Source organism: Lutjanus erythropterus, chromosome 2, assembly GCF_056507025.1.
Source record: "Lutjanus erythropterus isolate fLutEry1 chromosome 2, fLutEry1.hap2, whole genome shotgun sequence".
In the NCBI taxonomy this organism is placed as follows: domain Eukaryota; kingdom Metazoa; phylum Chordata; class Actinopteri; order Lutjaniformes; family Lutjanidae; genus Lutjanus; species Lutjanus erythropterus.
This window is the reverse complement of record NC_139318.1, coordinates 45,462,176-45,489,287: the sequence shown is the minus strand read 5'-3', so window position 1 is coordinate 45,489,287 and position 27,112 is coordinate 45,462,176. Positions and strand designations below refer to the sequence as shown.

Sequence of the window (27,112 nt, the reverse complement as noted above, 5' to 3'; positions counted from 1 at the left end):
AATTGTTATTAAAGTTTATCTGTTTAAAGATTAAATATCTTGTCTTTGTTCTGTATTAAATTGAAAATATTCAAGAACTTTTTTCAGTTCATTTTTACTGTTTTTATTTTTGTCTTTCACAAAGTCCAAACTTTTTAGGGGTTGTATTTTGGACTGACAGGCTCAAATTATCTAAAGACAGCTGTTGCCCACCTATACACAGCTGAGTAGACGTCACCTCTGGTATTCTGCAGGACTCGTGCATCATCCTACTTAATATAAAGCCATGAAACTGATTTCAGGCTCAGTCTGTGATCAGTGAGGTGGTGACTGAAGTGTACTGACTGAGGTAAGAAAGTCTTTGATGCTGTCATACTGGATTGTTGCAGTACTTTATTATGATGTTGTTCACAGTAACTATAAGCTTTTTGAACAGTTTCTGCATATCATGCTCTTGCATATCACTTTTTATGTAACAATCACTTTTTAACTCCTTCATTTAACATCTCTCTAATTCAATGACTAGCTGGTGAATGTTGTCATTGATATGTCTTTTTAAAACTATAATTCAACATAACATTAGATTCATATTCATTTATCTTGTGTTTGACAATATTATTTTGTACTTGGTTATTTGGAAAACGAATGACATTTTCTCTTTCATGTCAGTGATTTTGCTTGTTGTCAAAATGTGTCTCATTATGAAATAAGATATCTGGGAAACTTTTAAACCCTCAGCTTAAGATGTGACTCCTCATACTAGTGCAGCATGTGATTAACTGTAAAACATTTAAGTCCCATGCAAATATTACAGTTATATTTTTGGGTAAATACATTAAAAGATGTATGTTTTTCTTCTAAGAAAAAAAAGTAGATGAGTTCATTGGTTGTAGGTTTACTTTACTCTCTGAGCATAATTCTTTTAATCATTAATCCAATTGTGGAGTAACTACAAAAACAACCAAATAAAAAGCGCATTTAAAGTATAAATTTAAAGTATAAATTTAAAGTACAACTTTGAACTGACAGTGAAATATTTTTAAATGTTCTTGTCTAACAGAGGCTTTCAGGATCCTCCAATCAGCCCAATGAATTCCTCGTCTCATGATTTTAACTCGTCGAGTCGTCTGAGTTTTCGAGACTCTTACAGCACAGCTGTGGCTAAGAACGTGATTGTTCTGGCTCTCGGCCTGATCATCAACTACATCAATGGTACCCTCATTCACACCTTCAGAAGACATCAGGTCAGAATGCTTTATTGTTGTTTTTATCATTATCATTACAATCATTATTGTTGAGATCATTACTTATCAGTTATTATAATTAGTAGAAGGCGACACCAGCTGAGACGGCTGCAAGAATCAGTCCTAAAACCTACAAATGAGTTGGCATATTAGCACTTCTGATTCCCTCTTCTGGAAGTCAGTGTTGTTTTTGTTTGAGTTTTTCATTATTTGCCTGAAATGAGGACTGTGGTTAACACAAGCTTGAGTGATTTTCACATTTTGATCTATGATATAAAATACGTCAGTAAAAGCAACACTGGTGAATTCTGAGGCTTTGTCTTAAAAGATTCAGTTGCTAATGAGAGGTTAAATGAGACAACATCAGTTGTTGTGGACATTAAACATCAACACACCGAACACTCGTCACTTTACGTTGATAACACAATTGTGATCCATCCTCCACATGGCTGCATGTCCCAGCAGCAGCGTTTCAGAAGTGTAGACATCATTGTATGACATCACAGTATGACATCATTATAAAGACTCCAGGGTCTCTGGTATTTAAAATGAGATTAAACAAAAAAAACGGAAGAAATTCACATGAAGTAGTTCAATTTTAGAACTGACCATAAAGATGTTTTCACTGACTGGTCTTTTCTTTTCTCCCATCCTTCAGATATTTTATGTGAATCCCCGTTACATCCTGTTCATCCACCTGGTGGTCAACGATATGATCCAGTTGACTACAACAATAAGTCTGTTTGTCTTTAGTTACGTCTTCTACAAAATTAATGTTTCTCTTTGTTGCCTCATCATTACCTTAGCGGTCTTCACCACCCTCAACACTCCATTAAATTTAGCTGTCATGGCGGTCGAGTGCTACATCGCTATTTGTTTACCGCTGCGACACGCCGAGTTGTGTACGATCAAAAGAACATATATTCTGATTGGTTGGATTTGGGCCATGAGCGCAGTCTCAACCCTGCCAGACGTCTTTATTATTCTGGCAACAGAGCCTGTACAGTTATTTTATTCCACTATTTTCTGTGGAAAGGATAATTTGTTCCGACATCCCATACACTTAAAAAAGAGGGACGTCTCCTATATAATTTACCTAATCGGCGTTTGGCTCACTCTCCTCTACACTTATTTCAAGATCTTCTTAGCTGCTAAAGACGCTAAAGCTGCAAAATCAGCTGATGGAGATGCAAATAAGGCCAGAAATACAATCCTGCTCCATGGTTTTCAGTTACTCCTCTGTATGCTAACATACATAGCCCATATGTTACAAAAGGCTCTGCTGAATTGGTTTCCTGAATATTTTTTAAGTGTAGTCTTTTTTTGCTATATCACCATCCAGATCTTTCCCAGGTTAGTCAGTCCTGTTGTGTACGGGCTGCGAGACAAGACCTTTAGGCAGCATCTGAAAAAGTATCTGCTGTGTCCAGCGAGAGCGAGCATCAAGCCATAGACTGCAGCAAAATACATGCTACTCTAGTAGATAACTACTAGGTAAATAAAGAAATCTTTAAGTATTTCCAGCTGTGAATGTCACTGAGGAAAATGAGGTTATTGGTATGAAAGAACACTGTCACACACTGAGTACACAACAACGTACTTTGCTGAAGTTTGACAAATTTAGACTGTATCCTATAATATTAATAAACTTTCATGATTCATGGTGACAGTATAAGAGATATGGATCCTGCACTTTGTTTCTGTATGATATATTGTACGCATGTGCCCGTGAAAAAAATTTGCCTTCAGGGGCATTAAACTTTTATTCTGCTCTCTAGTAGTTTGCATAGAAATCCATCCAGTAGCTTCTGAGACATTTCATCCTGAACCACACAACTGCTCCTGATCCATACACTTTAAACTGACTATTCTTGACTTGATTACTTTTAGTCTTCAAGGATGAAATGATTCAAGCCCCCCCCCCACAATTCCCAATTGCAATTTCTTTGTCGTTGCTTGCCGTTTTCTGAAGCCAGCTGAACTTGTTTAAACACTGTATTTGTAGTTTTTTTAATTGTGTATTTCAATATAAATTAATGTGCAATTTCGCAGATGATCATATCGTCATAACTGAGTTATCAGTGTTTGTGTTGGTCGCCACTGAGGGATGTTATGTTATTTTCATCAGCCATGAAGTGTGTAGATACACAGTATAACAGTCACTGAAAAGCTGTGTGTTGTGGTCGCCACCATAGAAAGGAAATTAAAAAATCCCTTCATTACTGCAGCAATGACACCAAAAATAAACGGCCTACCACAGCTTTAAACCGGCCAGTAGGGCCCATGTGATCAACAACGAGGCTAATCTCGTCTGTTGCAGGACACATTTAAGCCTTTAAGCTTTATTTCATGTTATCAACTAAATTTAGGCACAATGTGAGATGAAAAAAATGTTTTTGTTGTCTTTGCTGCCATCTTAAATGTACCTCACTGAGACTATACGAAAACACTTTATTAAAAACTTTGTGCACACTAGACAAGTAAACTTGCACTATATTATACTATGCAATAAAAAAATGTTAAAAACTTGGCAAATCTCCTCTGGTTGCATCCGGCGGTTGTGGCGGCACTGCAGCAGGTACTTCACCATATGTTGACTGGCAGTGATCATGTATGTGCTGCACTGGACCCAACAGATGACAATAAAGTCTCTCCTATGTTATGTCTTGTCTCATATGCATATGTGTGTGTGTGTGTGTGTGTGTGTGTGTGTGTGTGTGTGTGTGTGTTTGGTGGAGCAGCCTCAAATTCTCAAGCCATGATAATATAGTGTTTTTAGTCCTTTTTCAGATACAGTACGTTAGAATTTATGAGGATATATATAATATACATAAATAATTACACATTTCTATGTAAATAAGTATAGTTTTTAGAATTTCACATAAGCCTACATATAGTTAATATAAAGTTTGGACTGACAGGCTCAAATTATCTAAAGACAGCTGTTGCCCACCTATACACAGCTGAGCAGACGTCACCTCTGGTATTCTGCAGGACTCGTGCATCATCCTACTTAATATAAAGCCATGAAACTGATTTCAGGCTCAGTCTGTGATCAGTGAGGTGGTGACTGAAGTGTACTGACTGAGGTAAGAAAGTCTTTGATGCTGTCATACTGGATTGTTGCAGTACTTTATTATGATGTTGTTCACAGTAACTATAAGCTTTTTGAACAGTTTCTGCATATCATGCTCTTGCATATCACTTTTTATGTAACAATCACTTTTTAACTCCTTCATTTAACATCTCTCTAATTCAATGACTAGCTGGTGAATGTTGTCATTGATATGTCTTTTTAAAACTATAATTCAACATAACATTAGATTCATATTGATTTATCTTGTGTTTGACAATATTAATTTGTACTTGGTTATTTGGAAAACGAATGACATTTTCTCTTTCATGTCAGTGATTTTGCTTGTTGTCAAAATGTGTCTCATTATGAAATAAGATATCTGGGAAACTTTTAAACCCTCAGCTTAATATGTGACTCCTCATACTAGTGCAGCATGTGATTAACTGTAAAACATTTAAGTCCCATGCAAATATTACAGTTATATTTTTGGGTAAATACATTAAAGGATGTATGTTTTTCTTCTAAGAAAAAAAAAGTAGATGAGTTCATTGGTTGTAGGTTTACTTTACTCTCTGAGCATAATTCATTAATCCAATTGTGGAATAACTACAAAAACAACAAAATAAAAAGCGCATTTAAAGTATAAATTTAAAGTATAAATTTGAAGTATAAATTTAAAGTACAACTTTGAACTGACAGTGAAATATTTTTAAATGTTCTTGTCTAACAGAGGCTTTCAGGATCCTCCAATCAGCCCAATGAATTCCTCGTCTCACGATTTTAACTCATCGAGTCGTCTGAGTTTTCGAGACTCTTACAGCACAGCTGTGGCCAAGAACGTGATTGTTCTGGTTCTCGGCCTGATCATCAACTACATCAATGGTACCCTCATTCACACCTTCAGAAGACACCAGGTCAGAAATGTGCCTGAAATGAGGTCTGTAGTTAACACAAGCTGGAGAGATTTTCACATTTTGTTCCATCATATGAAATATATCAGTAAATACACCGCTGGTGAATTCTGAAGCTTTTACATGTCTTAAAAAAACTGTTTCTAACGAGAGGCTAAATGAGATGACAGTAGTTGTTGCAAACATTAAACATCAACACGTCAACAGTTTGTTCATAGCCTAATGCTTTTTCTTTTCTCCCTTCTTACACTTCAAAATCATGTGGTGTTTGTTTGTGAAGCTTATCTTGCTGAACGAAACGTGTCAGTATCAAAAAACCTTTGTTTGCCACAGAGCTTATTTTCTGCACCTAATCCAAACTGTTTTCACTGACTGGTCCTTTCTTTTCTCCTCCCCTTCAGATATTTTATGTGAATCCCCGTTACATCCTGTTCATCCACCTGGTGGTCAACGATATGATCCAGCTGACTACAACAATAAGTCTGTTTGTCTTTAGTTACGTCTTTTACAAAATTAATGTTTCTCTTTGTTGCCTCATCATTACCTTAGCGGTCTTCACCACCCTCAACACTCCATTAAATTTAGCTGTCATGGCGGTCGAGTGCTACATCGCTATTTGTTTACCGCTGCGACACGCCGAGTTGTGTACGATCAAAAGAACATATATTCTGATTGGTTGGATCTGGGTCATGAGCGCAGTCTCAACCCTGCCAGACGTCTTTATTATTCTGGCAACAGAGCCTGTACAGTTATTTTATTCCACTATTTTCTGTCAAAGGGATAACTTGTTCAGGCAACCTATACACATAAAAAAGAGGGATGTCTCGTACGTAATTTACCTAATCGGCGTTTGGCTCACTCTCCTCTACACTTATTTCAAGATCTTCTTAGCTGCTAAAGATGCTAAAGCTACAAAATCAGCTGATGGAGATGCAAATAAGGCCAGAAATACAATCCTGCTCCATGGTTTTCAGTTACTCCTCTGTATGCTAACATACATAGCCCATGAGGTACAAAAGGCTCTGCTGAATTGGTTTCCTAAATATTTTTTAAGTGTAGTCTTTTTTTGCTATATCACCATCCAGATCTTTCCCAGGTTAGTCAGTCCTGTTGTGTACGGGCTGCGAGACAAGACCTTTAGGCAGCATCTGAAAAAGTATCTGCTGTGTCCAGCGAGAGCGAGCATCAAGCCATAGACTGCAGCAAAATACATGCTGCTCTAGTAGATAACTACTAGGTAAATAAAGAAATCTAGAAAAAGTATTTCCAGCTGTGAATGTCACTAACAACAGTCAAACCCACACTGAAATTAGCAAATATATGTAGGTTATATTTAGGTTTAAAAGCAGCTAAACCTGCTAAAAACAGGCAACTGACCTTTTCCCACTTCCAGTAGACGAGTTAGCCTGTCAGTTTTGTGTTTTTCTGACGTGTGCTGGAGAGCTGAGGCTCAGCTCATGCACAGCAGCAGAACAGATAGAACATTTTCAAAAGTGACCTCATGTTCAGATATTAGTACTTTTGTAGCTTTGTAGCTTTTGTAGCTGAAACTGAAATTTAGTTTATTTGGTTTCTCTCTCCGTCGCTGTTTGCACTTTCAGATTTCTGCTTTATTTTAATATTTCATGCTCACTTTCAACTGGATAGCTGGTTAACATTTCCTGATTTTGCTGCTTCATAATAAAAGCTTTTAGATAACAAAACAATAGGGGACTTTTATTGTGAAGACAAGAAAAGAGAAGTCAAAGAGTCTCAGCCAAAGAGTTGCTAAAATAGTGTGTCCATGTGGTGTCCAATCAGCCAGTAAATACCTGTGACTACCCAGGAGTGAATGCTGATTGGACACTTTCCCGCCAAAGACAAAAGACAGATTTTAGTGGGTGTTAGTGTTTTTTTTGTTTTTTTTTTTGTTTTTTTGTCCAGTGTAAAAGGAGACTGTGGCCTCATGGTGACAGTGAAGGTGACACGGATCCTATGCTGCGTTTGTGTCTGTCTTTTTGTGCTGGACAACTAACTGTAAAGCAAACTGCCCCTCAAGTTTTGCTTTATTCTCTCCTCTATGAAGCCTTACAAGCATCGGAGTTTGCACAGAAATCCATCTAGTAGCTGTTGAGGCCAGAGCTGGGAATCTCTTGGCTCCTCACAATTCGATTCAAAGGGCTACAATGTGATTATAAAACGATTATCAACGCGTCTCCGTTCATCAAAATGTTGCTCACATTCAGTCATCCCCACCAAAACTCCAGAGGTAGTCAAGTTTACAACACAAACACGACGCAATGTTTACGTTTCACCATCCTATTAGTTCAGCCATAAGGAACATACAGCATGTCTTACAAAATTGCTACAAATGACCAAAATATTGAGAATTGGGTTTTAAATTTCCAACTATTCACTCTTCAGCACTGACTCATAATCAGAAGATAATCACGATGCAACTAAGAACTGAAGTGAAAGTTGGGGTCACCAAAGTCACCAGATTTTATCCTCTGGGCACAATGTACATGGCTACCAAATCCCACAAAAAAATGTTGAAATTGAATCAATCAGCAACTAATTAAGCTACAGATGGTAGAATTTTTTGGTAATTTGTTCAATATATACATATTCTCTCCCTCTCTCTCTCTCTCTCTCTCTCTCACAGACACACAGACACACACACGCACACACCTCATGTAATCATAAAGTCAGGTGTGAGTGTCCTGCTAACATTGCATGCATCATGTAATTTATGTCAGTTTTCTGTTTCAAAGTAAAAGCAGAAAAACACGTTTTTTTGTGCCGACATATTAAAATGTTGTATTTCTGCCTGATGGTCTGGTTATTTTAAGTTTTGTAGTAACTTTATACAGACGCATCTGCCAAATCAATCTATGGTAATTCAAAGAAGTTTTATGTAAAACTTACAGGTTGAAAAGAAAAACTTATGACACCTCCTGCTCAATCTGCATAATTAGTTTCAGGCCGTTGTTAATGCACACTTACTGACGTCTCACAAGCACGCACGCACACACACACACACACACATACACACACACACACACACACACACACACACACACACACACACACACACACACACACACACACACACACACACACACACTCTAAACCCGTGACCGTTCTTGATCCCATGATATTTGTATTTAACTACTATATATCAAGTAACTTCATAAACACGTAACTTACTGTATGTAGCATTGTCCTGAGGTGAGTACATGTTCTTTCTGTGTTATTCTCTGTGTATAAAAACATAATATCTTCATTTATTGCCAATTTTATTTCATCAATATATAAATAGTTTGTGAGTCTCATTCTGTATGTTAGATTTTAGATGTTTACAAGTCTAGGATTAAATATTCAAAATAGTAATGATGTGATTTCTTATTAACATTGTAATTAACATGTTTTATTGCTATCAAAATATTGATTATTACTGTGCTTTTTTCTACACTGTAATACACTACACTGTTAATAACAGCATATGTACAGAGAATAGTCCTTTTTAGACATTTTTACATGCAAGAGCAGGAAAACAGCAGGTGTAATTAAATACTGAATTCCAGTTTGCTGTTATCGTGTATTCTGGCTCACTGACAGCAGAGCCAGCATTAGTCACACGTTATTTCTCACTGTGAACCAGAAAAAGGTTTTATGACATATTTCTTGTTCACAGCAGACTTTATGATTTGTCCTTGTTGTGGCAGGACAGGTACAGGTGTTAGAAAAGTAACATTAATGACGTCTTTGTTCCGTTAAAGTGTCCCAGTAAAGTAATGACAGTGAGCCGTCATGAATAATACATGGACCCTAAAACTGCAGCCGCTAAATGGAATTTATGATTCATTACACTATTCAGACGTAATTTTGTCAAAACGTCTCCTGCGAAAAAGGTCTACAGCAGAGAGCATTAATGAAGCATGCCGCCTTGGCTTTCAAGTATTATCTTATTTAATTTTAAATTACTTCAGTTTTGTTTTATTCCATTTACAGCCATAAGTGTAGAAGACATGAGAAATAATAAAAAAAAAAAACACTGAAAAAATGAATACTGCTCTGAAACAGGAAGACAATACATGAGAAGTGAAATTATGTATCATTGATAAGACTGGTTTAAATGGAAGAGTTGTGTAAATATCAGTGAGAAACTAACAACATACAATCATAACATGACTAAAACTCTGTACTGTTAATAAATAGTCGATGCAAGTGGAATTTATTAATTATACAAGTTACATATAAGTTTTTTTGTTTAATCTTTTATGGCCTATATTAGTCCAAATCTGATTTTGTATTTGCGAGACGATTTCTTTTGTGCAGTTGAGCGCACATAAGAAGAGGGGAGACAAGAACAGAGAGACGCAGGAAAAGCCAAAAGATCTCATGCAAGTAAAACACAGACAGACAACAAAAACAAATGAGACAAAAAACAAAGAGAAACCAAACTACAAGACACAAGATGTCTCCAAACTGTCTTCATTCTTGATATGTGTGGCGTGTGTGTGTGTGTGTGTGTGTGTGTGTCTAGTGTTACACTGAGGCGATGAATAACGTTGGGTGGTAATACAGAATCTGCACAGAGAAAAAAATGCTCCTTTCCAGTTGGTGATTCTTTTCTGCCAGCTGATCTGTAATATTTCTATATTTCGGTTGTCAGATCAGGGTCCTTGGCACACAGCCAGGGGTTCAACGAAAACATTTCAGCCTTGTTCATTTAAATTACTGTGACATTAAAAAAAAAAGATATTTTTCTTTCCAAAAGGCTTCATAGTTCAACAAAGAGCATTTTAATTTTTAAATCCAAAATAGTTTATAGATTGTTTTCTAAGCTAGCAATCTATAACTCATATCCATCTATTTATCTCCAAGTCAAACGTGTTACTCACACGCCACCCATTAATGGTGGAAACATTTATTTTTTTTGTATTTTATGTATCACCATCCTTGAGAATTGGGACAAATCATGTCTTTAAAAATTATTAATACCACCACACTAAATCCAGTTTTTTCAGGTGAAAGTGTGCTCTTTAAGGATGAAATGTTTTCGTTTGCTTTGAATTTTTAAATTTCTAAACTCAAGAAAACACAAGAATTCACAACTTCAAACAATTTAAACCTAAAAACCTAAAACTAAGTACTGCTCAAGCACTGGCATGCTTTCCATTTTTCAACAAATTCATTAAATAATATTACTACGTCGAATTATTTTGAGGGACATACATGAGGGGGTCCGCGGTAGATTTCATTTCTTGCGAGGGGTCCTTGGCAGAGAAAACAACTGAGAACGTCTGCTAGAATTTAATATACGAACGCAGCCAACTGTTGTCTGTGTGTGAAACAGGTTTGAAGGACCCATGAGCTTTTCAAATACTGGCAGGAACGTCACAACATCCATCTATCGTGACACCTTGAGCATCGCTATACTCAAGAATGTGATTACTGTGGCTCTCTGCATCTCCATCAACTATGTCAACGGTACCCTGGTACACACATTCACAAAACACCAGGTCTGAATTCATTTGTGCACAGCTGGAAATTCATTTCATTATTCTAGAAAAAAGCAACATATCGTTTGTGATATATTTTATGATCAGTGACACCGTTTCTAATCACCTCTGTGTTTGCCCTGCAGATTTTCAACATGAACCCTCGATATATCCTGTACATCCACCTGGTGATCAATGATATTATCCTGCTGACCATGTTTACCCTCATTCAGGTCCTGAGTTACATCATATTCACTCTTAACGTCTCCTTATGTATAGTTTTGCTCATGATCGCTATATTTGCAAACCTGAACAATCCCCTGACACTGGCTGTTATGGCAGTAGAGTGTTACATCGCCATATGCTTCCCGCTCCGCCACTCCCAGATCTGTACTGTCAAGAAAACGTATGTTGTCATCGGCCTGATATGGACGATAAGCACACTTTCAATCCTGCCAGATTTATTTGACACACTGGCGACGGAATCCCTGGAATTTTTTCATTCCAGAGTTTTTTGTCTCAGGGAAAATATTTTCAGAAACCCCCGTCTCACAGTGAAGAGAGATATATCTAACATAGTGTTTTTGGTTATTATTTGGCTCACTCTTTTCTACACATACCTCCAGATTCTTTTCACCGCACAGGCGGCCACTGCAGACGCCAAGAAGGCGAGGAACACCGTCCTCCTCCACTGCTTCCAGCTGCTGCTGTGCATGCTCACCTACGTTTTTCATCTTATGATAGAAAGTCTGACGTACTTGTTCCCAAAAGGGGTTCTGGCCATTCGCTTCACGGTTGCAATATTTGTTCAGGTTCTTCCCCGACTCGTCAGTCCAGTTGTTTACGGGCTACGAGACAAAACGTTCAGGAGGTACCTCAAAAGATATCTGCTCTGTACGGGTTAAAACTCGTCCACAAAAAACTCAGAAGAGGTCGTCATCGTCCTGTTTTTGAGTTCATGATGTACGTACACTGTTTTATCTTAAAGTAGAATAAATGTTAAATTCTGTTAAAGACATCAAGACACTGACTGCTGCACTGATTCTGTCTGGATTCTCTTATATTTTCTTTGTATAACCTCCCTGTTTATTTTCATTCATTAAATAAAGTTGGAATTTGTTGTTACCGGTTATTTAAACTACAACAGGATAATTATTTTATTAAATTCTAATAACTGGAGACTGGCCCACGGAGAATATGACCAAAACTGACGTTCATAAAATGAGAAAGTAAATTAAGATCCAATCTCAAAGGGAATTAAGGATCATTAGAATTAATTTAAACTGCAGTCATATTGAACAGACAAGAATAGAAGGACTCAAACACCAGGAGAGGTGCAGAGTAACAAGCAGCAACAGTTGAAAAATCATTTTCTAACTGTGCAGAGCTGTAGTGCTTTGTTCTCTGCAGTCTGTTTGTGCAGTGTCGTACAGAGTCCCAGTATTTTTAAACTTTTCATCTAGATCAGAATTATATGAACAGGATTAAATTTCAAAACTGGGTATTTCAACAGCAGGAGATGTGATCCTGGGAAACAGGACTGGTGATCCACATCAAATGTTGTTTTCAGATATTCAAAACTCCAGGGTGCAGATTAAGATCTGGATGATTCTGAGCAAGATTACAAGTTTTAAAAAACTGTCCCCTGGTGTCCTGTAGTGGTTTCTCTGTAGATTTAGCACAGTTACTCAACATAACACATCATACGATTCATGCAACTTCCAACCCTGTTTCACAAAATTGTTACTGGTATTTTATGGATTAATTGTTTGTCAGTTTTATGACAACATCTCTGGACACGTCTGTTATTTCCTGACACAGTTGAAGTGGGTCATATTAAGCTACTTAATGTTTCCTTTTACCAAAATTCATCAATTAATTCATCTTCTCTTCCAGACATCAGTTCATTCTTTTTATTTATTACTTCAAGCACATTAACCACTGTGATGTCCAGGTCACATTAACCAAATATTTTCTGCCATTGACTGATTTTTCCTAACAATGACGAAAAAATCTGAAGGCCATTTTAATGGTTTTCAACACTGAAGCTGATCTAACAAAACAAGTAGTGTCGGTTGTAGTGAGGAAGAAACTGCTTTAAGTCATAAATAAGATAATAGATAAATATTTAGCTGATTGATCACAGATTCACTACAGGAACTTCATGTATTTCAAGAGAAAAAGGTTTTTTAAAAAATCCATGATGGGAGGGAGAAGCTCAAATGAACTATTTACGTATTTATAAGCTATAGGAACATCCTAATCCAGAGATCTGGAGGGAAAGTGGGAGAGATGAGAGAGACGCCCCACACACCACACCTGAAAGCCCGCAATAAGAAAACAGAGAGAAAGAGCCACTAAACTGCAGTGTGAGGAGTCCTGACTAAATACAGGAATTAGTTACCTGCCATATGCACCATTCACATTTACTCATGTGAAATGATCCCTGTTTGAACACCCTGATTGAACTAAATTGGTGTGTAACATGAAGCCTCACATGCTGTCTGTTCGCTTTGTGTTGAACAAGTGAGACAGATGGATTTTGAGCTGCTGGACTCCCTGATCCTCCCTCACACAAACACCAGATAAGAGGCAGTTTGTTTGAGACTTGAAGCTTGTGCTTTTCATTCTGTTCATTCATGCTTAATTACACACACACACACACACACACACACACACACACACACACACCAACTGGTACTTTATTATAGGGAAGTTGAAATTGCCTACCAGTGCGTCACAACAAATCAAAGTGAATTAAACTCAAATACTCAGAAGCTTGTTGGTATTTTGGTTCTCACCAGTTAAGACGGTTCTCCCAAGAAGAACAAGAGATATTTTTACTGTCCCCCGGGACAACAGGACTTGTGTTTCCTGTTTCCAAAACATTAGTTTCTGTTAATCATGACTACAGCTGTTCCTTAATCATAACTGAGTGGTTATTATTGCAACCTTTAAGTAAGAATTTTTATCCAAACGTTTTCCCAAACTTAACCAAGTTCTTATGGTGCTTAAAATTAAACAGACCTTAACAACAGTGGTGAAAGATCAGATTAGATTTACTGCCTCACACCAGTCAACCAGTCAAGTCTCAGTTTATATCCATGTCCAGACTCATACAGAGTAAGTAGTGAAGACTTTGAAGGAATTTAATAGGGAAGTTCTCACTATACATGTGTTTCCAGTGAATATTTTCCTGTGAGAAACATGCAGTTTTCACTTACAGACTATTTTTACACAGGAGGACAGACGACTGGATTGAGAGCTTCACATTTGTGCCATGTAATGAAATTCAATCCCGGTTTTCCTGAACTCATGCGTTCATGAGAATAAGACGGACACAAGGTCACAGTGACCTTTGACCACCAAAACCAAACCACTTCATCTTTGCGTCAAAGTGGACATTTGAAGAAGTTTGAAGAAGAGCCATTTTGATATACTGTGTTCATGAGAACGGAACGGATGGATGTACAAGCTGACGACAGCGTTTTTATTTTTTATATTGTCCCAGTGACAAATCAGAAAACATCCATGGACCAACGGTGTTGTTTAATTTGGAGGACCAATCACAAACGAGTATCGGTCAAATGACGTGTTACATGTGTGACATGTGAAAGGTGTTGACTGTAGTAACAAACACAATCCTGCAGTGGCTCAGGAGGTGCATTCATTCACTAAATAACCACTGAACCCAAAATTGTCTCCAGAGGCTGTTTCATCGGTGTGTGAGATTATGTGAGCGGGTGAATGTGACATGTAAAAAATAAAAAAGTGCTTTGTGTAGTTTGTGTAAGTCTATTACAATTCCCACAGAGCTTTATTGTCTATTTAAGCTAATTTTTGTGTCTCCCACCTACAAATGTACTTTGTGGTTCAGTATCACTGCTCTCAACAACCTCAGAAGAAGAATGGATGTTGGACTTACATTCACCAGGCTGCACGACTCCAGATGAACACTGCTGCCATCAAGTGTCTACGAAAGAAAGAAGAATGTAGCTGTTAGACTGGTTCTCAGTATCCGTCTCTAGTTACAGCACAGATTTAAAACAATTAGAATCAGGCATCAGACGATGTTCACAGGGATGATGATATTATTGTTGGGTCTAAAAGGATCTTCATCTCTGCACCACAAGTCTGTAACTCAGTTGTGCAACTCTGTGGGAACTCTGAGGGGACAAACTACCTCAAACTACCTCAAACTACCTCAAACACAGAAGGCTCTTAAATCAAGATGTTACCATGGTGGAGGGCTCAGCGGTCGACAACTGTCTGAACGATGCCATCATCCACTGGCCCAACCCTCAAAGAAACAGTTCAACATTTTGGAAAAATTCATTCACATTCTACTACAGTCTGGATTAGCCTAGCTTAGCATTAAAATTAGGAAAACAGCTATCGTAGGTTTGTGCAAGGTGAAAAAATACACGCACAAGCATCTCTGAAACTCACACATTAACACACTGTCCTCTTTGTTTAATCCAGGCCTCCCTTCAGAAGCCAAAGAAAGCTCATGGCCCCCCCACCCATCAATTATTATCAATCATTAATGATAACTGGGGAAGCAACTGATAGAAAAAAAGGGTCAAAGTTGAATTTTAGTGAAATGAAGGTCGGCATGACGACAGCAGCAGACTGCTGTGTGTTTATTTCCCTACATAAATCATGTTCATTTAACTTTGTTTCACTCCATGTTTCTCCCGCGGCCCCGCACCCGTCTGGGATCAAACAAGATCAGACTTTTTAATCCGTCAGGTTTAGAAGCGCTGAAGGCGCATAAATTTGATCAATCTTCATCTCATTCATGTAAAGAAAGCAAACGAGCATCTCTCCCAAAATGTGAAACTATTCCTTTAAAACAAACATACAGTTGAGGACAAAATTATTAAGCCCCGTATGAAATTTAATTTTTTTTTTCAAATTTTTCACAAGAGCTTTTTTAATTTTGACCCTAGTAGTTTTTGGTTTTTGTGAAATAATTTTGTTTCTGTATGCAAAGTAAAATAATGTAAGAATCCGAAATAAAGCTAAGATGTTTAGAAAAGCTCCTTGCTCTGTTAAACAGCACTTTGGAAATACTTTAAAAAAAAAATGAAACTTTCATATGGGGCTAATAATTTCTTCCTTATCTGTATGACAACATGAACACACACACAATATTGGTGAACAAACTCCCAGATGTGTTCAGTTAACAAATATAAACTGTGTGCATCAACACCCACCACACACTGGTGTTAATGTGACGTCCTGCTGGGTAAGTACAGTCTCATCATGCTCACTGTCTTATTGCACTGGACTGATACTGTATGAACTGTGTTACTGTGTCATTATATTAATGATTATAATATGTATTATGATTGTTTCTGTGATTAAGATGTATTATGGACAGATATTGTTGAGTTGCTGTCTGTGTCACACAGGGTACAACTGGAGAGAGAGTAAGTTCTTTTCTGTAATATAAGGAACATTTGGCCTCCTAAAGTGCTCCTGGTTCCTGAGGGGATTATGGTCAATTGTTTTTTTCTGATGAAACTGTACCGTCTGAATAATCTGCCCTGAAACAGAACATAACCAGAACATAATGAAAACTGCATACTGTGTTTTAAAGAAATATCAGGCTAGATTTAGAAAAGAACTATTTATTTCATTGTATATTTGTCACTGTCAGATTTTCAGAGCAAAGAGTTTTCTTTATTTTTGGATCTCCTTTAATCAAATTATTTTTAAACTTTAGAGGTAACAGTCTAATCTAGAAAATGATCTGTGCTTATTTCAGACAGGCTTCAGCCATTTTAGACATGAATCTTTCAGCTGTGAATGGCACCACAACTGTCACTGGATATCAGCGGGACACTTTCACCACAGCTGTGACCAAGAATGTGATCGTCGCAGTCCTCTGCATCTCCATTAACTACATCAACGGCACTCTGGTCCACACCTTCAGAAAACACCAGGTCTGATGGGTTTTTTTTTTTACAGTGAAAATGTGCGGGAAAATAGGAATCAGTGGTCAGCAGAAGAGGGGAATTACAACATGCTCAACTTTGTGCCTCTCTTTTCAAATCCTGTAATTTCACTCTCAGTATTAAACAAACAAGTGTAAAACTTTGAAAGTTATGTACATAACAGATTTAAGAAGTCGCTCTAAAAACTAAATGAAATTAGACGACTAAGACAGCAGTAATTGATGCATTATGTCCCATTTAAATATCTTTGTAAAAAACAAGAAATTTATCACCCTGACACATAAAACAGAAAATAATCAGGACAAAAAGTAACTCCAAGGCCAAACAACATGTCATAGCACTGTTGAATAATTAGCGGTAGAAGAAATATTTTTAAAAAAAGTAGTAATACCAGTGTAGAAATACTCTTTTAAAAGTAAATGTCCAGCTTTCAAAATGACAAACAAAAGTCTCAGCATTAAGTATAATTTAAGTACCAAACGTTCACGTGCTCTTTGTGCAGAATGACCCATTTCAGACTCTTCTTTATTAAATCACTGGTTCATAATGAGTCGTGCATTAATGTTGTCATCACTTTAATCTTGCAGCTTTATTTTTTTGGACTGATATTCTGACTCTGGCAAATAATGTTGTCAAATAAATGTAGAGTAAAAGTATAATACTGGCTTCCAAAATGCAGTTAAGTAGAGGCATAAAATGGAAATACAGTAAAAGTACCTCAATATTTAACTTGTATATAGCACTCTGGAAACATACTTAGTTATATTCCTCCCCTCTGCCACCATACTGTTAGAGCTGCAATGATTAATTGATTATGAATTGATTTCAGCTTGTTAAATGTGAACAGTTTATTTTTTCTTTACTCCTTTGTGACAGTAGACTGAATATATTTGTGTTGTGTGTAAAACAAGATGTTTTAGAAATGGTAGTTGTATTTGCTTGGTATTTGCTCATCATTTATTTATTTCGGGCAAATTTGCTGTAATCATCAGCAAGTAATTGGAATATTTTTTTAAGTTATGGGGTCTGTTGACTCATAACTGACCTCAAAGTCTGATTTTATTATCATTCAGTGCAATGTTTTCTTTTCTTTTTTCCCTTTTTTTTTATTTTTATGATAACAAAACGGCTTGACAAGAAAATGAAAGAACCAAAACTTAAGTTACAGAAAGCAACAAATGTTATAATTAACTAAATCATATACAATACTAATAATCTTTGTTCAATATTAATCTTATTCTCCTTCAGGTCTTCAATTCAACCCCTCGTTACATTCTCTTCATCCACCTGGTGATAAATGACATGATGCAGCTGATCCTGTCAACTCTTCTCCACATCATCAGCTACGCCTTTTACAAAATCAATGTATCCTTCTGCCTCTTCCTGCTCATCATCACCATCCTCACCACCCTCAACACCCCACTGAATCTGGCCGGCATGGCAGTCGAGTGCTACGTCGCCATCTGCATCCCGCTCCGTCACGGACAGATCTGCACCGTCAAGAAAACCTACATTCTGATCGCTTTGATCTGGGTTGCGAGTGCGTTTTCTATCCTCCCTGACCTCTTCGTCCTCCTGGCCACAGAGCCGCTGCAGTTTTTTCACTCTAAACTGTTTTGTGCCAGAGATTTTGTGTTCAGAAGTGCTTACAGCCTGAAGAAGAGGGATGCTTCACATATCGTCTGTCTCACTCTGGTCTGGCTCACACTCGTCTACACTTACTTCAGGATTCTGTTCGCTGCCAAGGAAGCGACTGCAGACATTAAAAAAGCCAGAAACACTATTCTCCTCCATGGTTTCCAGTTGCTGTTATGCATGCTTACTTATGTCCGACCCATGTTTGAACAAGGTCTGCTCTATGTATTGCCAAAACAGTACCTGGCCGTACGCTTTGCCTCTTATGTCATTGTCCAGATCATGCCACGGTTTGTTAGTCCGATTGTCTACGGCCTGCGAGACCAGACCTTCAGGAGGTATGTGAGAAGATACCTGCTCTGTAAAGTGAGCATAAGAAACCACCCAGGAACTGTCACCATGTCACACAGGAGGCCTTCTGCAAAAATGAACTGATTCCACAACACGAACACTACATGTATATTATGTAACACGCAGACAAGAAGACCATTTATCTCTAGAACTGAATGTACTATTGTGTCTAAAATTATTATTGTGCTTTTAATTTTTGTTTATGTTGCAGTCTTGATAGTATTTAAAATAGGTGTGTATCTCACTGACTGAGACGATTCCATACGTATCTTGATACAGAAACTGCCGTAACAGCGAACTGACAGGATTTATCTGCAGTGATTTTGCATGTTGTCATCTCTGTGTCTCACGTGTTCACAGGGCAACCAAAAAACACATGTAAAATAATTGGCTGTTGGTGTATCAATGTTAGCACTTAAGCTAACATTAGAGACTCTTGCCCTGGCTGTTTATGAGCCATGACAGGAGCAAACATGTGGTCTGTCTGTTGCTCCATTATCAAGGAATATATGGAATATGACTGTTTATAAACCGGGCATATTGGTTCCATACTTGCTTTGCATTTAATGCAGTCAAGTGAAACTACCAAACATTTTATCAAACTACTTTCTTATTGTTATTGATGACGTGTCTATTGTGGATCGATATCATATCCATTTAGCCAACAATAAGATAAGATAAAACTTTGCTGATCCCACACCGGGGAAATTCACATGTCACAGCAGCTCAAACAGTAGAGATAAAAAGGAGAGAGTGAAGATAGGATACTAATAAAATACAACAGATTAACAAGCAAACATCTGATTAAATAATGAGTGACTTCAACATTTCTTTTACATATTTGGAGGATATAACAACTTTGATAACTGGGATAGAGCTGAACAAGAAAAACAGCACTCAAGAATGAAGTGCCTCATCCTCTGAACACCACAGGATGGCGACTGTAACACACAAGCTGACAGAAGTACACTGCACCTCTGAACTTTGTCACACTTTGCATTTCATCTGGCTGCTATTCAACTCACTGCTTCAGGCTGCAGACAAAAGCACATATGGTGTTTCATTTGTGAAAGTCTTAATAATGATTGGGGGACAGCGACATATCTGGACAGCCAGTAATTCTTGTTAAGTTCAAATACTCATTACTCTGACAACAACCCTACTGCTGCAGTGTCCCCCTTTGAAATTTCTATTCTGGACCCGAATAACCGTTTGTGTTTCACTTAAATTACAGTTTAAATTAATGCTGACTATTCACAGAATGAGGTTCCTGGTTATGAATCATCAGAAATCATTTATAATCTTTCTTTAAACTGAGCAGTATGTTAATGGAGTTTAGCAAAGAGTGAGACAGGAAGTCACTGAACTACAGTTTGTATTTTCAGAGCAGTGTGCTTGTGTTTTCAGGAAAACAGGATTTGTTTTCTGTTGACAGTTATAAACAGCTGATCAACTTACAGTGGAGACTCGCTCCTGCAGTGTTCCTGCAGCCTAAGCTTCCTCGAGTCTGGGGAAAACAATTTGCATCAACCACAGATCGTAAATTAAATAGGATTTTAACTTATTTAATAAATTGTGTACGGCTCCAACTCATTATTTGGACTGCAGTACTCATTTTGCCATGTGCAGTTGCTACACATTGATCCTTTAAATATACAACCAAATTATTTATACAGTTTGTCAACCGTAAGCGGTGTTATTAACTATCGACAATCTTGCTAACGTGCATTAGCTTTGTGGCTCAAATCTATCTGAAGTCAAACCACAACAAGTGTTGTTCTATTTACTGGAGCAGTGAACATCATTTCCATTGCATGAGAACCTTATAAAATGAACTGATAAACATTTTACTTTATTTTATTTTCTTGTTGTCTGTTCTTCTAGATCAAATGGTTAGTTAACAAGAAAAACAGACAGATTAATAATTAAAATAATAGGCACAGCCATACATTCCTGAATAAATTTGATTAAACTGCTTTTATTTAAGGAGAGTTTTGTAAACAATGACGTCATGGGATGGAACACTGCTACTACAAGTCAAACAACAAAAAATCCTATCAGTGTCGTGAAAATATGAATAAAAGAAAAGTCACATCACAGGATGAAAAACGCTTTGACCTCACTGTCATCCACATCTTCATTAACTATCCTTCATCATCATCATCATCATCATCATCATCATCATCATCATCATCTTCTTCATGTTTTTCCTTTCCCTGACAAACTCTGAGGAGAAAATTAATTAAGCCCTGTTTCAAAGTGTTTATAAGGGCTCATGTGTCAAGCTGTCGGCCCTCTGTGTGTCTGACCTGGACTCAGGTAGGTGGAACAGGATGGAGACGGTGGTGAGGCAGAACCTGACTTTAAAGTCTTTAATATTTAACTCGCTCAAGCAATATGACACTGTGAGTTTGTTCACCTGTTGGTAGTTATTACATACAAATATTTGCATTTTAAGTTTTTAAATCCAGGTTTAAATAATTATAATTCAAATTTAAATGTTTCTTTTGTGTAACTGAATGTACATGTGCTGTAATACTTTGCTTGATTTGAGCAAAAATCTTGTCAGTTTTGTTTCTAATGCCAACATCATACTGCCAGTTTTACAACACTGAGATCATTTGTGATTCATTTCATGTGTTTTGCAGTAAAAAACAACGTATCGTCTCAGTACAAACCTGAAAGCCTTTAAGCACCAGCCTTTGTTAATATAAAATGAATATTCAACTATATTACATGTTTTGACGTTATGTTCAGGTTGGATTGTCGGTGAGGGAGAAAACAAACAGGCTTAGGATGAACAGGGAATAATGTCATTACTCTGCTTGTCATGAAAGTTAATCTGATATTAGATTTAACCTGAGCAATAGATTTAAGAAATGTTTTTTGACAGCATTTCAGAGTAAAATCTTAGTATGTGATTTTCTATACAACAATAAAGTTTACATGCTTTTGAGTTCTTAAATATGCAGTCAAAGTTGTATGCATGCATCATAATAGCACGGTTTTAATACACTGAATTTATTATTAAATTGATTATATTATGCATATTATCGTATCTATCCAGAATAATTCCTTATACATTTATTAATCTGTATTTTGTTTGTATTGTATACTCTCTCTCTCAGGTCTCAGTGAAATATGAGCTCATCAGTGGGTCCTGGAGGCAACGTGACATTTCCTCATCAGGTCTGATGAAAAAAAATGCTTTTTTCTGCCACATTTTAAAATTAATTTTTACATCAATGAAAAGTAGAACTATTTTTAATTTGCTTGTACTGTTACAGTGAAAGTTCCTAGGTCACTATTTAGATATAAATGTCATCACTGCAATTCAAACGTCTGCTACTGTAAGTTTTTTCTTCACTGAATGCATCACACACACACAAGACCCTTAATTCTTGTCAAGACTGAAGCAAACAATTGAAGTTAAATTTGTCATTGTAATTTTCTTAATTGCATCAGGAGCTGCGTGATATAGTAAAAAATCATACTGCAATTAATTTGACTGAAACTGAGATTGCGATATGATTAGTAGGAATGATATTTTTTTGCATCACAATTTTCATTTTTACTGAGAAAAAAAAATTAAAATCATGATGGCGATATATCTGTTGGGCTCTGCAGCAAAATCTGGAGAAGAAGATTTTAGGCCAGTGCATCTCTGCAGCACCACAGTTTCTCATTATAATCCTGTTTTCTCACAAATTTGTTATTTTTTCAAAAACTGCAATTTGGTGATGGTTCTGCGATCTGGATATTGCACTTGGACACATTGCAGTTTTAATAATATTGTGATTAACTGAGCAGCTCTAATCTAATATTAAAAAAATGTCTGATAAATTATGACAATAATCATCGATCCCTGCTGTTCCAAAACAGCTCATATTCACAGAAACAGTATGGCTCAAGATATGAGCTGATGTATGAATTCATGTGTAATTTTCATCAACTTTTACTTTTTTATTGTCTTTAAAAAAACACACATTGTGGCCTTATGATTAAAAAGAAGACATGCATGTTAGTGGACATAATATAAACCAAATATTTGATGTCTGATGCATTTTCAAGTGTAAATTTATAACAGCTGATAGAAACAGTGATGGAGTGAAGATAAATAATGTTTCATTGTATGTAAGTAAGTAACTTCTATTTCTGTCTCTTTGGCTCCCTCTGTTGATCAGTTCATGCTCATCAGAGACACCTACGTCACTGCATTTGTGAAGAACCTGATCGTGGTTCTGGTCTGGCTCGTCCTCAGTTACATCAATGGCACCTTGGTTGCCACCTTTTTCAGACACCAGGTACACACACACACACACACACACACACACACACACACACACACACACACACACACACACACACACACAAACAGACACACACAGACACACACACACACACACACACGCTAAATTAGATGCAGCCCCATAACAAACTGGTTTTCAGACCTGGTCCTGAGGCATTGTAGGGGTCCTCCAGCAAAAGGAGGAATAGACTATTTCAACTTAATCACATTGTTTTGGAAGTTTGAACAACAAAGCTACATAGAGTTGTTTTTTTTTTTTTAAAACACTTTAAAAGGGCTTAAGTTTTCATAAAAAAATAGATTTTAAACAAAGAAGATTATAATAGCACATTTTTATACTTATGTTATCAGTAGAAATTGTTAGTTTAACACGTTTTAAATATTTTAAAATTTAAGTTTGAAGTTGTGAATTCTTTGTTGTTGTTTTTTTATAAATCCTTAAAGAGTAAATTTTCACCACAAAAAATAGAATTAGAGCATTTAGAGTTTTTTTGGTAGGACATTATTTGTCTCAATTCTCAAGAATGGATGTTACACCACAATTAATAATTCATTTTCAGGATGATTAATGATCAACACAGAACTGTGATTGTTAATTAATTGGATCACTACATTTTTTACTCTTTTGTCTTCCTCCAGACGTTTTATGAAGACCCTCGTTACATCCTCTTCATCCACATGGTGATTAATGATGGCATCCAGCTGACCGTCACAATCACACTGTTTGTCCTCAGCTACATTTTCTACAAGATTAACGTCTCTTTCTGCTGCTTCTTCATCCTGGTGGCGGTCTTCACCACCAGAAACACACCAGTCAACTTAGCTAGCATGGCCATAGAGCGCTACATTGCCATCTGTGAGCCTTTACGCCACGCCCAAATCTGCACCGTGAGGAGGACTTACATCGTCATCGGCTTGATCTGGTTTATATGTGTGACTCCAGATATCACAGATCTATTTGTGACTCTGGCAACAGAGTCCCTGAGCTTCTTTCATGGGTCAGTGTTCTGCCTGCGCCAGAATGTGTTCAAAGACCCGATCCTGGCGTACAAAAGACAAGTATTTGATATCCTATACTTCTCCTGTGTGTTTCTGACTCTGGTCTTCACTTATTTGAGGATCGTATTTGCAGCCAGGGCTCTGTCCACAGAGAAGATGTCAGCCCAGAGAGCCAGGAACACCATCCTGCTGCACGGGGCCCAGCTGGCCATGTGCATGCTCTCCTACATCTCCCCCAGCGTGGAGGTTGTCCTGCGTCTCATCTTCCCCGGCCGAATCCTAGAAATCAGATTTGCAAACTACCTGATCGTTTACATCCTGCCCCGCTTCCTGAGTCCAATTATCTACGGTATCAGAGACCAAAAGTTCAGGAGGTACTTCAAGATGTACCTTCTTAACAGCAGGTGCAGGGTCAAACTGCAGACAGTGGAGCCAACGGACAAAGACGGCATGTAACAGAGGGTTTGAATGAAGGTATTCACCTTATTCTTTTTAATATAACTGTAGATTATTGTAAAGAAAATATAATTATTACATTTATTGAGTCATAATTAAGTGTATGAAAATGGTAGCCAGGTAAGGCTAAATAGGATTTATATGTTTTATGTGCATTTGCTGCAATAAAGAATATGGGAAATATAATTGTGCTGTCAGGCTAAGCTGAGCCAACAGAGAAAATTGTCAGATTTCATCTAACCAAGTCTGTAAATATAGAAAATAAACTATAAGATTAATACAGCCAACTGATCTCCAAGCCTGCGATTTGTTGTTGTGATTGTAACTCGACAAATTGTGTATTTTTGGGGCCAATACTGACATCAAAGTTTGGGCATTAAAAAATATGATGGTATTTTATATACACAAACTCATTACACAAACCATGTTGATGTGGATCCCTTACATCCCCTTTTTTGTGACAAAGATACAAAAAGAGGAGGCCTTTTTCTTTTCACAGTTAAGAAATCAATTTGTCAGTGCTCTGTGGTGGACAAACTAAGGTGGGAACTGGTTATAGTGATCATCTATTCTATTCTATCAGGATGAAATTTATGACTATAAAATGATGATTATGAACTTTTTTTTCTTTTTCTTTCGTTCTGCTCCCCCAGTCCAGTTGGTGGCAGTAAAACACAATACAACATGGATGGACTGGATATAAAAAGCGCAAAAACACAAAACAAACTACAGTTTGTACACTACAGGTGAACCCCCTCAAAAACATTTACTTGCCAGCTGTGTGATTTTACGTACTACAGCCAGAAATCACATTGTGTAAGAGGACAATAAACAAAACGATTCTTTTGGTGCTCTGGAGCTTGTGGGCTTGGGCAGAATTAAAGTATGAGGGTGTATCAGGGTATCAAGAAAAGATAGAGAGAGGCTGTAATGTAGTGAGCCGCATGGACCACTAGAGGCCATTTAAGTACTGGAGAACAAGGCAGTGCAGGTGAGCAGACAAACGTCTAGCTAAAAAAATAAAAATAAAAAGCATTTTAGATTTAGTCCTGATGATAAGGTGAGCCGGCAAACACTGACTGGTCAAAGGAGCGTAGCATGTTGATTGCATAACTTTACCAAGAATGAGCGAGTGAGTGGCAGACTGGTTACTGTCTGTGGGATCAACCTGTCAACCTGGTTGATTTACCTTTTAGCTTTGGTTGTGATACCAACTATCAATACAATACCAACAACTTCTATCCATACACAGTGTGTAGAAGTACAGATATCAAACACGTACCAAGTTGTTACAGAGGAGAAGAGGTTCTGGAAGCAGAACACACACGGATCTCCATCTGAAACAGAAGAGAAAACCACAAATTATTTTGTAACAGTTACACAGTATATCTATCACTCAAGATTAAGTTTTGTTCAACAAAATGCTACAAATGCAAATTGATAAAATACCACTTGATTATTAATGTCCTTCTCTATGTCATTTACCAGAGTAGACATCCCAAGGAGCAACATGTTCTGCTTTAGGGATCCATCCACTTCATCATTGTCTAAAATTATACTGCCCACATACAAAAATAGGCAAAAAACCAAATAATGCAACTGTGTCACACTTAAACCAGGGATACTATTTAAATTTAGACTAGTTGGCTAGTCTAAAATTAGGAAAACACTGCAGTAAACAATGTCATGTAGTGCCACCAGCAGCCTGCTCTCTCTGCAGGTCACACGTCGCTCTGCTCGACTGGTTATATACCTGCCCAGTTTACTCTACAACAGCCTAAGTACTTTTAATTTTCTGGATCAAAATATTACGAAATTACATTAATTCAAAACTAAAATCAAATCTTGAATGCACCTGGTTGGACGACACGTTGACCTTCTCTTAAAGTCAAATAGAAAAGAAAAACTTGGTGTGACCTAAAGAAATATGAACTAATGTGTTATTTTACTGCTCATCCTCTTTCCTGCCTGAGGGACCTAAAGTCACTTAAAGCTCATTACCAGGATCCATAACATAACCTGTGACATCATGACCCTAACCATGTCCCTATGACAACCTGATCAATACACACACAGATACACACAGAGGCATTCATACAATCCTTATATATGAGACAACAGGCTGCTTCACGAGGTCACTGACACTGTCAGTGACTCAACAGGTGAGAGGGGGATCTGTCAGTTTATTATCTGTGAATATATTCTCATTCTAATTATCACTGTAATTAATATAATAATAATGTTTACAGAACTTTGGGATACAGCAAATATTGATGTTACATTTTAAAGTCAATGTGTTTCTTTCCTCTTTGTTTTTTAAAAACTGTTTGAAATGGCTTTACACTGAATTATTATTATTATTATTATTATTATTATTATTATTATTATTATTATTATTATTATATTTTTCCTTTATTTCACCAGGCAAGACATTGATATAATAGTTAAGAACAAATTTTTATTTAACAATGGCGACCTGATAATTATGAATATTTAAGTGCAGAATGTGAATCTGAAGCCTTAACAGTGAAACGAGATTTTAATGAGATGTCATTTGCATTTCTCACTCTCATTACAGACTACAGAGCAAATAATTATGAGCTGCTGAATGAAGCAAGACTTAAAGTTTGTGTAAGATAAGTATTAATGCACATTTATACTAAAAAATGTTGTGTTACAGGAGTTTTATCATAGTATTTCTAG

At 37.0% G+C, this 27,112-nt stretch overlaps 3 protein-coding genes and 2 pseudogenes across 3 annotated transcripts; all 5 read left to right on the top strand.

Annotated features, from left to right (window-relative positions):
* The first annotated feature begins 1,067 nt into the window (after nt 1–1,067).
* On the top strand, nt 1,068–2,717 carry LOC146332288 (odorant receptor 131-2-like; annotated as a pseudogene).
* A 2,340-nt stretch (nt 2,718–5,057) lies between these two features.
* LOC146332287 (odorant receptor 131-2-like) lies at nt 5,058–6,447 on the top strand (annotated as a pseudogene).
* A 4,117-nt stretch (nt 6,448–10,564) lies between these two features.
* LOC146332286 (odorant receptor 131-2-like) lies at nt 10,565–11,763 on the top strand. The gene is made up of 2 exons (XM_084746030.1): nt 10,565–10,717; nt 10,843–11,763. The coding sequence occupies exons 1-2, from the start codon at nt 10,565–10,567 to the stop codon at nt 11,599–11,601; spliced, it is 912 nt and encodes a 303-aa protein (XP_084602156.1). The 3' UTR covers nt 11,602–11,763.
* A 4,686-nt stretch (nt 11,764–16,449) lies between these two features.
* Nucleotides 16,450–18,729, top strand: LOC146332285 (odorant receptor 131-2-like). Its single transcript, XM_084743564.1, has 2 exons — nt 16,450–16,647; nt 17,908–18,729. The coding sequence occupies exons 1-2, from the start codon at nt 16,450–16,452 to the stop codon at nt 18,727–18,729; spliced, it is 1,020 nt and encodes a 339-aa protein (XP_084599690.1).
* A 3,057-nt stretch (nt 18,730–21,786) lies between these two features.
* Nucleotides 21,787–24,409, top strand: LOC146332284 (odorant receptor 131-2-like). Its single transcript, XM_084746020.1, has 3 exons — nt 21,787–21,834; nt 22,830–22,949; nt 23,594–24,409. Exons 1-3 carry the CDS (start codon nt 21,787–21,789, stop codon nt 24,407–24,409), a joined length of 984 nt encoding a protein of 327 aa, XP_084602146.1.
* Nucleotides 24,410–27,112: the final 2,703 nt, after the last annotated feature.

What these genes read in the sequence shown, in the direction of transcription:
- LOC146332286 (XM_084746030.1), top strand. Translation starts at nt 10,565, where the DNA reads ATGAGCTTTTCAAATACTGGCAGGAACGTCACAACATCCATCTATCGT. An exon ending in ACACATTCACAAAACACCAG is followed by an intron (nt 10,718 to 10,842) that starts GTCTGAATTCAT and finishes TTTGCCCTGCAG; the next exon opens with ATTTTCAACATGAACCCTCG.
- LOC146332285 (XM_084743564.1), top strand. Translation starts at nt 16,450, where the DNA reads ATGATCTGTGCTTATTTCAGACAGGCTTCAGCCATTTTAGACATGAAT. An exon ending in ACACCTTCAGAAAACACCAG is followed by an intron (nt 16,648 to 17,907) that starts GTCTGATGGGTT and finishes ATTCTCCTTCAG; the next exon opens with GTCTTCAATTCAACCCCTCG.
- LOC146332284 (XM_084746020.1), top strand. Translation starts at nt 21,787, where the DNA reads ATGAGCTCATCAGTGGGTCCTGGAGGCAACGTGACATTTCCTCATCAG. An exon ending in ACGTGACATTTCCTCATCAG is followed by an intron (nt 21,835 to 22,829) that starts GTCTGATGAAAA and finishes TCTGTTGATCAG; the next exon opens with TTCATGCTCATCAGAGACAC. An exon ending in CCACCTTTTTCAGACACCAG is followed by an intron (nt 22,950 to 23,593) that starts GTACACACACAC and finishes GTCTTCCTCCAG; the next exon opens with ACGTTTTATGAAGACCCTCG.